Consider the following 10,987-nt stretch of genomic DNA (forward strand, 5'->3'; position numbering starts at 1 on the left):
CTCTCCCTCTCTCTATATATCTGACCTTTCCCCTCATTTTGAGGCCCATGGCGTGACTACCACAGATCTGCCCCCATTACCCAATGTGCAATTGGCCCATCAGCCCACTGGCCCTCCAGAGGTCAACAAAAAAAACACTACAGATGAGCTCTGATACTAGGGTGAGAACAGCTAAGCCTACAGACAAGTGTGTATCGTCCTCTATTATAGGTCTCTCAAGCAGTAAAGGTGTACAAAATAAAATGTACTGCAGCTACAGAGCCAAGGTCCACTATATGGCCAAAAGAATGTGGACACCCCTCCTGATTGTTGTGTTTAAGAACAGTATGTCTTTCAGTGCCTACACCTTGTTAAAAGGTGTTTAAAATTAAGCACCTAGCTAAGCAGTCTCCATATACAGACTTCCAGAAGAGTGATTATTGTAAGTTGTTGTAGCTGCAGTGCAGGGTGAGGTGGGATGAGGGGGTAATTACAGATTAATACCATTCTACAGGCACTAAAAGAGCATGGTGACTTTAAATATGATGCCCTGTTAGAGTTGCCCCGGTCAACTCTAAGTGCTATTAAAACACAGCACATCTGGTCGTCTGATGAGTGAATCTGTCAATAATAAAGTGTGGTGGAGAAGGAATAATGGCCTTGTGGCTGCTTTTATAAGATCCTGATGAGTGTTTCAGTGGGTGGCTTTTACTAATTGTTGACTCACCAATGAGGTCTGCATAATAAAAGTGATATGAGCAATCCTGGCTAAACTTAGAGAGCAGAATTGAGTAGAGAGGTTGCTTAATGGAACTGGAAACTCCTGGAACTGTCTTTTCAAGAAAAGTTTGTTTCAGTTTGTGTATTATTAGCCCCCAATCTGAGGCTGTACATTTGTGCCAGGCAAGGCTGAGATGCTTCTACCTCTCACCAGCTTTCACAAGGCCCTTGTGGTTTAAAACAGCGATAAGAGAGCGGGGAATAAGGACAAACAGCCTGACAGTAGCAACAGCCGTCACAGTGATGGATTGGTGGAGGCATTGCACAGGCATGCCAGTGGCCCTGCCAGTGGAGTCATGGAAAGTGTACTGTCTCATTGTGCCCTGCTGATAGAAGATACAACATGATAACATGCACATGTTATTGCACAGTTACTTTATATGTGATAAACCTAAAAAAAAAATAGGAAAATAAATTATGCAGACTGTGTCTATTAGGCCTGAATAGACTTGCAGGTGAAGGACTGTCATTAGGAACTGTCCACTGAGAGTAATACATTTGCTTTAACTTCTTTGTGAACACTCAACCCTGAACTCCTCTAAGCAGCTGGCTGAGGATCTTAAAATGAAGCTAGCTGATGCCTACAATGTAGGGGAAAGAACTTCTGGAAGGAACAGTACCCTGTGGCTAGATGTTGTGCAGGAAGATGGTCCAAGAATATTGCAGCACTTTAAGCAATCTGCAAGAAGGAGTGGGTGAGGAGTGCTAAAACCGGAATGGAAAGATTCCTTACTAACATTAACTTGGATTGATTAATTGATTAACTGAGGCCAAACTAGTCTCTCTGTCCTGAACAATTAAAAGTTGTAATATCTGACCTCACTCTGTATGAACTATCCAAAAATAGACAGATATATAGCTGGATGGATAACAGATAGATAGATAGACTGACAGACATATGGACAAATAGCTAGATATAGACAGACAGATAAAGACAGATGGACGGATGGACACATAGGTAGGTGGATAGACGGACGAACAGACAGAAGACAGACAGATACTGTATATAAATAGACAGAGACAGACAGATGGACAGGCAGACAGATCAACGGATGAACGGATAGAAAGATAGATATACAGATGGATAAACAGACAGATAGACAGACAGATGGAAAGAGAGATAGATAGATAGATAGATAGATAGATAGATAGATAGACAGACAGACAGACAGACAGACAGACAGATAGATAGATAGATAGATAGATAGATAGATAGATAGATAGATAGATAGATACTTAAACTACAAATAGGTGATACAGATAGATAGACAGACAGATGGATGGACAGATTGACACATAGGTAGGTGGATGTACTGACCGACAGATCAATGTACATGTAGACAGACGGATATATAGATAGGTAAAGACAGATAGATGGACAGACAGATCAACAGAGAAACAGATAGAAAGATAGACAGACAGATAGATAGACAGATAGACACACAGACAGAGAAATAGATAGATAGACAGATGGACACACAGACAGAGAGATAGATAGATAGACAGATGGACACACAGACAGAGAGATAGATAGATAGACAGATGGACACACAGACAGAGAGATAGATAGATAGACAGATGGACACACAGACAGAGAGATAGATAGATAGATACTTAAACTAAGATAGGTTAGATAGACAGACAGACATATAGATAGACAGATAGATAGACAGACAGATGGACAGATTGACACATAGGTAGGTGGATGGACTGACAGACAGATAGATGACAAACAGATCGACGGACATGTAGACAAGACAGATATATAGATAGACAGAAAAAGACAGATAGATGGACGGACAGACAGAGAGATAGAAAGATGGACACAGGTAGGTGGATGGACTGAGGGACAGATGACAGATCGACAAACATGTTGACAGACAGTTCAACAGACAAACACAAAAATAGATGGATAGACAGACGGAAGGACAGACTGAGATAGATAGATACTTAAACTACAAATAGGTACATTATGCTGCATGTGAAAGTGCAGAGCCCCATTCAGACCCTTATAGTTCCAAGGGTCAACACAGTGAACATTTACCAGTTATGTCTACATGTGCGTCACACTGTCCTTCATATTTCACCCTTCGTACTGTGACCACCTCAAACAGACACACCCACAGTCCTCCCAGAGGCACACAAACTAAATTCCAGTGGACCCAGGAAACTTTCTCCTAATGCCTCATGGGTTCCTCTCATTCACAAGCTCAAAGCTGTCTGTTCAGTCTGAAGTCCACACATGTTCCAGCTTTACTGAACACACACACACACACACACACTTCACGACTACCCTCTTTAATCCCACCAAACCTCCACTAAACTCTTCTTTAGTAACTTCTATAAAACTAATGTGGAGGTTTCACTGTAGATGCTTACATACACTGTGTATGTGTATATATATATAGTGTGTAGCAGGTGTGTTATTATTACACATAGATGCTCACTTACAAACATATATGGGACCTTACGTCCTGCCATTGTATAAAAGCAAGTGTGTGTGCACACACATGCACACACCCCCACACACTGTGTAATTCATCCAGCGCAGTGACAGCACACATGCTGAAAAGAATCACATGGTGTGTGAAATTCTCAAGCTTGCACGAGCCAAAACAGAGGACGCATTCAGCCATTCATTCCTTTGTACTCACACACACACTCACAACAGGAGGCTCGCATGAAAGTGTTTAGTACACTCTCTCTCTCTCTGCCCAGGCTTCCTACTGCAATAACCAACCTTGATCTTAGCAGTGATGACGCAGGTTACTTTGTTTTAACTATGTTAAAATGTTGTTGAGTGGATTATCAGACTTGCTTTGATCTACGGCCTTATCCACATAAATGTGTTCTGGTCTGCGCAGAAACACTGGAGAAATCATCATTTTCTAGATCATTTTCCACACAATTTAGTCTGAAGTTACTTTTTGGAAATGATTATGATGATCATATATTTTTATTCATGTCCACAAATTTGTATGTATTTGAATCACATCTGTATATGAATCAAGCTGGAACTGTCAGTGTCCAGTCTAGTCATACGTGTTATCTTAGAATGCTACATAACTTAAATGGGAGCTACAGCTAAACATGCCTATAATCTATGTACATCGAGTAACGGGATTTGGGGGGTGGAAGTTGGTAAGAGCTAAAATTCATATTCATATTTCAAGTAAATTTACAATTCATTATTGTGCAATAGTCATATCGCAGTGTACTCAAACTTTGGGATGTAAGAAAGTATTAAATGTAAATATAAATATTAATTTAGTTTTACAGTACATAGTAAAACCAGTTGTAAAAGTAGGGAATTGTAAAATTACTAAATGTTGAAATTCCTTTGTTTTAGTTCTTATATATATTTGTAGTATATATATATATTTATTTATATATATATGTTACATTATATATTTTCAACTTTAAAATTGAATTGTTTTATATGAATTTCATTTTATATGTGCTTAAACGTTGTAGTTTATAATACAAAAATGAAGCATACTGGTGAATATTATGGTAATATATTAGGGTATAGCCCTTTCCTTTTGGTCTAAATCTTTATCCGATCCTGTCTACTTTTCATCACTGCTGCATTTTTTGTTTATGTATGCTTTTTTTATGTCTTTAACGTTAACGTTTTTATGTAAATGTTACAAACAATTTGAAATAGAAAGTTGCAGGTTTTACACTGTAAACCAATATTTGCCCAGTAAAAAACAAAAAGTAAAACAGTTTAACATTCCAGGAGGTTTTTTTTTTTCTATATAACAAGTTTCTTTGTATGCAGGATCTACTATGTTCACATTACAGTTTATCTCTGTGCTATAAAGTCATTTCACAGTGGGATATTGAAATTTAGAAATTTAGACACTAATTTTCAAAAACCATATTACATTTATTGAAATATACATTAGCTAATACAATACATATTAAGTTGCAGATGTCAAACACTATTTACAGTTTTAATGTTATGAGGTTGACCTACATGTTAAATAAATGCCTGTCTGTTTTTAGTAAGTTAGTTGGTTTTAAAGAAAGACATAATACCATAATTTAAGAACACTCGGTTGTAGTACAAATATATATTACAGATATATTATACAAACGCAAATCAGAATTTTCATGTAAGCTAAAGTGGAGAATACAGCATTCTACAAGGGACAGCACTGATCCTAAGTTCAAATTCCATGTGACTAAAACTTTACAGCATTTTCTATCAGTAACTTCTAATTCCTTACAGCGTTACACTGGAATGTGTAATTCTTGTGACCAGTGAAAAATAAAGCAGTAGTAGCTACAATATCTAGTCAATATACAAAGTGTGTGATTTTGACAGTAGGTTAGCACTATAAGATATGAAACGTCATCTTTTTAAATAATATAGTTTCCCACAATACTCATAATATATTATAACAATCCTAAAGTTTACACTAAAGCTGCCATCAAGCTCAAGCAGCCATGCTGAATCCATGTATGGTGTGTACAGTGTGGTAAGAATGTATATCGTCACTCAATCTCTTGAACGAGGCAAGATGTCCTATTCAACATACCCTTTTTGTTATCTTCTGAGACTTCTCTGAAGAAGATAAGGTTTTTAATTTGATTGCAAATAGCATCAAAGTTCACAGCATCAATTATTTTAAGGCACGAAACGGACTCAGGTCTCAGCTTGTGGTCTTCTTCGTGGTTGCTTCCATTGTTGTCTTCGTTGACGCTACCTCACTGGACTGCGTCACTGGCTCGTCGTTCACATCTGCTGTTACGTTGGTGCCTTCCTTAAAGAAGCTGCCATGCATTTTAAGCCTGTGTAACCTGAAAATCAAACCCCAAAAATATTAGATGCAAAATATATGGATACAGTAGTACACAGGGGTGTGACTGACGTTTACCAACATCAGGTCAAACTGGTCCATCATAGCTTAGTCAGTTGGATGTGTTGGAAAGGAGGCAACTTGACCGCTTCTATATGACTGGATGGAAACTGGCAGCAGGCAGCCTCTAAATAAAAGTAATATATAGCAAAAGCACCGCTGCCCATACCCTGTCTATACCCTGGTATAACAGTATGTGTATTTGCACCGAACCACCACTATTAAGGTAAATATGGTAAGTTCACAAGCCTTCAGCTGTAAGCTGTTGAGTTTGCATAGTGTTATGGGAACTGTAGCAGTTTAGGTGTGGTAACTGTAGTCTTGTTTGCCCCTCCCCAGTGGTGGTTAGTGGGGCCAGCATGCTGGGTGATCACCACCCCACTTAATTCCCAACTTCCAAACTTATCCTAAAGGTACTGGTTTTTCTGCTCCAGAGAGTCCTATTATATTGGCAGTACTTCTCTTCAGGGACTAGACAAGCCATGTGTTCATAGCATTCATAATGCATTCATTAGAAGGGGTGTCCAGAAACATGTTGGAACTCTCATAGAAAAGTTTGGCACAGCAGCAGAGGTCAATGCTGGTAAAACCGAAACACTGGTTGTGAATTGTAAAAATAAAATGTTTTTTTTAGGGTTCATCCTAGTGTGTAGGCTTACCTGGCCTCTCTCTTGGTCTTTTGATTTTCATTGGATTTCACAAAGAGCACAGAGTCACCACCCTGAATAAGACCCACTAACTCCATGTCTTTGGGACTGAAAATCACTCTGGAAGATAAAGACAAACAGTACGTTTATTATTGCTCTGGTTTTATTGTGTAGTGGCAAGCCACATCAGTGTAAATCACAAAAGCATTAATATTTACCCTGACAAGAAAACAGAAATAATGAGCTGGATTGATCATCATCATCCATTAGTAATAAGAGAACTTACTTGGCTTGTGTCTCGCCAGATTTAATTCTCATTCTGCGGATCATGAACTGGTTGGTGCTGAAGAAGCTGGGCAGGTACGAATCTGTCTCCCACTGGATCTTCAACATCAGCAGTTCCCCTACATCCACATCAGATGTCACCAGGAAAGAGATGGTTGTGTTGGTGATCATACTGGGCCTATAAAAGAACACAAGATGAAACTCTGGTTCTTGGACAAGGAATTGTGATTGTGTGTTACTGTGTGAGGGTATTCCTGTCCTTGGTTTTGTCAGAGTGGTACTATTCACAGTGGCATGAAATGTTAAAAGTGGAGAAAGGTCTTAAAATGACATGTTCATTTAAATACCTTTACTGTCAAGAAAAATGTGACAAGAGCCAGCATAAGGCACTCACACAACTATGGGGATGTCATCTCTCTCATCATGCGTTCCATACAGCGATATTTTCACAGGCTGGTTCTCCAGTATCATGTTTTTCAGGCTAAAGAGATGCAGTTTAATCTGGTAATGGAAAACTGCAGGGAGAAAGAAAGGCTTTTAATGTTATGACTATTATGACCATATACTGTATTTAAAAAAACATTTCATTCCACTAAAACCTTTCAATGGAAGCTTCTTTACAGAACCATTATTAAAGATAAGACAGTAACTGTGAAGTTTTATGGCAGTTAAGGGGTTCTCCTAAAGAACAACCCTATATTCAAAGACTTCTATTCCTTTTAACATGTTCTTGCTAGAGATTGCCGAATTTTCACAAACTCACCCTTGTAGGGCATCATCTCGCGCGTTTTAAGGTACATCTTGGTGCTCCTGGCAGACCGGACCTTGTTGACGTTGTAGCCTACTTTGTTGCAGCGGTTCTTCCTGCAGCTCAGACAGAGGCCCTTGTAGAAGGCCTCTTTGGAGTTGCAGCGGTAAGCCAGGCTCTGCTGATCCTGGTTTACCAACGAGTCAATGAACAAATGCACTGAACGCTCATGAGAGCACTTCACCAGCTGGTCCATGTCTGTCAGGAAGGCAAAAGAAATATGGAGGTCAGAATCTTTTCAGACTACTTTTCTACTTCCTAGAGAGCTTAATTCCACCCCTTATCAGACAAACCTGCCTCATAATAATTCAGATGCTTATGAGAACCTTGGCTATCTGGATAAGTGTGGTATACAATGTAATACCTTAACTGTCAGCATGTAGATATTGTCCATTCTGACTTACACAGTACATGTCTGACTGAAAGCTTATCATCAGTAACCCATCCAGCATCACTGGATAATGATCTATAATCAATAATAGATTCAGAATACACACAGCTACATACTGTACAAGCCGTGGGAAGCAATCATCCTCATGGCGTTCTGAAGGTTGCAGCCAGGCTGGAAAGTGCCTCCATTGGGGTAGATGTCCACATGGCCAACGGTTCTCTGGATTCCGATGCTCAGGTCTGGTGAGCCCCTGGTGTTGGTGTGAAGGACATCCACGAATTTGGCATCATCTGGGGACAGTCGTTTCAGCGTGTCCGCATGCTCAAAGGTTGGGCCAGCTGGGTCAAGACCTACAGGTCAAGAGAGCATGAAAACACGTATTTCATTGTAATAAAGGAAGAGTAACATGTAGAAAATGACTTTTAGTGAAACTCAAGGTGCCAAACTGGAGTAAGGTCATGAAATAAACCCCTTTCAGTTGTGTAGTTTCTTTACTGAAAGGTTCTTTAAAGACTCAGAAATGGCTTATGAATGGCATAACTCTTCTGACATATGCTTAGACTCCTAAAAGAGGTCCTTTGTGGGTTCTTCAGGAAAGCATGGTTATATATTGAACCATGAAAACACAAAGAGGCCTTCAAATGATTGAATGGTTCTCTGCAGTTTAGAAAATAGTTATTTTTATGTTTTCCATTCCAGTTATGCTACATCAGCATGATAGACAGTTATTATATGTTACTGTATCCACTGTTATTATTATTAAATTTAGCTGATGTAAGCCATTAAGTAGCCTTTTTGTAGGACTATTTTGCAGGAGTTTACAGAAATGTCTATACATGCAGTAGCTTATGTATATTTGTACGTATAAGACTCTAAATTTGACTCTAAAAACTGTAGCATTTTTTTGGTATTCGCTAATTCAAGTAAACAGAACGAGAATATTTTGAGTGCAAGATGCCTCTTTCAAAGCCATGCCTGCATATAAAGTATCTTCCAGCAAGTTTCAACAACCACCAATAAGATATTTACTCAGAAATATAAGGCTACACCTCCACTGCATTGTCAGAGTAGTTCAGTGAGTGCAAGTCTAGGACTGTTAACTAATGGTTAACTGAAGGCTCTGACCTGTGATTCTGTTGACTTTGTTGTTGCTGAGGTGTCCCGCAATGCCTGCTACATGTGCGCCCAGACTATAACCCAACACATGCAGCTTCTCGAGAGGATAGTCTAGAGTCTTCACAGCAAAAAACAGACAGTTCATTTTCACAGCAGGGAAGAACAGAAAATTAATATTTTAAAATATAAACTGTGTCTCGTAACTGAAAAATGTAATTTACTGAATCACAGTGTTTGATAAGAACTGTTGATGTAATATCTTGCTTTCATACAGTAATGATACAGTAGTCTCTTAATGTACATACCTCCAACCAGTTGATGAACTTGGCCACATCTCTGCCCACCAGTCTGGTATTATCAGCCGAGGTAGGGTAATGATGGCTGGCTCTGTCCAGCCAGTCCACCACGATGACATTGGCACTTGGCTCGCGCTCAAACAAGGCAGACACTAGCTTATGGATCCAGCTTTCAAACAGCCCCGCAACCTGCAAGAGTCCAATAGTGTGTAAACAACTGAATCTACCATACAGACAGATTTAGACCAATTACAGACCCTGTAGCTGAGGCTGAGGCTCTTGCCCTGTATTGCCCTGTTCAGCACTGCCTTCTCGCCCAGCCTTCATCTACAGTAGTTTTGAGGCACATGATACAGCATCACCAGGCCTCTATTGAGAGTGCTGTTGTCTGTACTCAACTCACCGACCAACCGTGGATGACCAGAAAGGTCTGGGAGTCATTCTTGAAGTTGCAGTCTGAGGCAGTGCCTCTTATCCCTGGGACGAGGAAGCACAGGTCCTCATCCGGAAACTCCGAGTTTCGCAATGAGAACTTGGACTGAATATCGCCGTAGTCTTCAATCCAGTGAGTAGTGTTACCTAATAGAAAGAATAGAAAGAAGAATAAGACTTAGTCCTAGCTAATAAGCCTCAGCTGCCTCTGTGTGACCCCATCATAATGAGGTGACCAAAGTGTGGAGGAGGCCCCAGTGCGCCTCAACTTGACCTGCAGGCAACTGACCGTGGAGGTAAGGACCAAACATGCCTGGGAGTAGCTGAATTGTCGGGCTAATAATAGAGGACGTTCGTGGTCAGTGGAAAAATGAACCACACTAGGGCAAGTATCAAGGTATCACCACATCAATGTATTTTAGCCATTGATGCTTCTGCACATTTACAGGTATTCTGTCTGTCTATATACTGAGGTGTATTATAAATTATACAGTTATAAATGCTAGAATTGCCAGTTTATAACATTAGGCTACTGAAAACGGATGCTTAATGAAGATAGCATTAGCATTTGAATAGCCTGAGGCCTGAACTGTCCTTTGGGCTGGGCACTGTTTTAGTTACACGAGATAGACTTACTTGCAGAAGGTGCCTGAGTGGAATTAGAAAGAGGGTCGCACGAAATGAGGGAAAATCCGATGATCAGCAACCAGATGCCTTCTTTTTCCATAGTACAGTGTGTGAATGTGTTTTGAGATGGGGTTTCCAGTAAATAAAGAAGCAGAAAGCGGCAGTAAATCAAAACTGGGTTGTCGCCTCACCCTCTTAAAACAACCGGGGAACCTGCGCCTGCTCCGCCACTTTATACCAAGCGGACTCTTTCTCTCGCTCGCTATTGGACGAAAGTGAGACGGGGGGCGTGGCTAAGCATCTCCAGAAGAAAAGCGCTGGTAAACAGTAACGGCTGCTCACATCCACACAAACAACAACAACAACAACAACAACAACAACAACAACAACAAACAGGGCGCGTTCACGTCACGTCTGTAATAAATATATATCTTTTTTTTTCCATCAAGTATTTTATAAATATAAATTTACTAAACTGTTCAAAGATATGGGATCACTTCGCCATGTGATTTTCTATGCAGTATATAATTCAGATTTAAATATTATAAACTACACACTTTTTTCTAATTATATTTTCAATATTTCAAGTATTTACCACGCAGTGAGGTAAAGTAATACGCTGAATTTATTTTTGTTGGCCAGTTAAACCGACTTGGATCATTATAAACAGTACTCATAATATTAATAATATTAATACATCATTATTAATACTGTACAGGGCACAACAAAATAATTCAGGGTAAAATGATGCCTTTTGC

The 10,987-nt window shown here is 39.7% G+C and overlaps 1 protein-coding gene across 1 annotated transcript; it reads right to left on the reverse strand.

The window, feature by feature from the left end:
* Positions 1–4,808: 4,808 nt before the first annotated feature.
* LOC140546184 (lipoprotein lipase) lies at positions 4,809–10,426 on the reverse strand. Its single transcript, XM_072669396.1, has 10 exons — positions 10,239–10,426; positions 9,574–9,749; positions 9,180–9,359; positions 8,884–8,992; positions 7,875–8,108; positions 7,323–7,565; positions 6,954–7,074; positions 6,561–6,737; positions 6,287–6,394; positions 4,809–5,568 (listed from the first exon to the last, which is right to left on the reverse strand). The coding sequence occupies exons 1-10, from the start codon at positions 10,327–10,329 to the stop codon at positions 5,421–5,423; spliced, it is 1,587 nt and encodes a 528-aa protein (XP_072525497.1). The 5' UTR covers positions 10,330–10,426; the 3' UTR covers positions 4,809–5,420.
* Between the last annotated feature and the right edge of the window lie 561 nt (positions 10,427–10,987).

This window comes from Salminus brasiliensis, chromosome 23 (assembly GCF_030463535.1).
Source record: "Salminus brasiliensis chromosome 23, fSalBra1.hap2, whole genome shotgun sequence".
NCBI classification, from domain to species: Eukaryota; Metazoa; Chordata; class Actinopteri; order Characiformes; family Bryconidae; genus Salminus; species Salminus brasiliensis.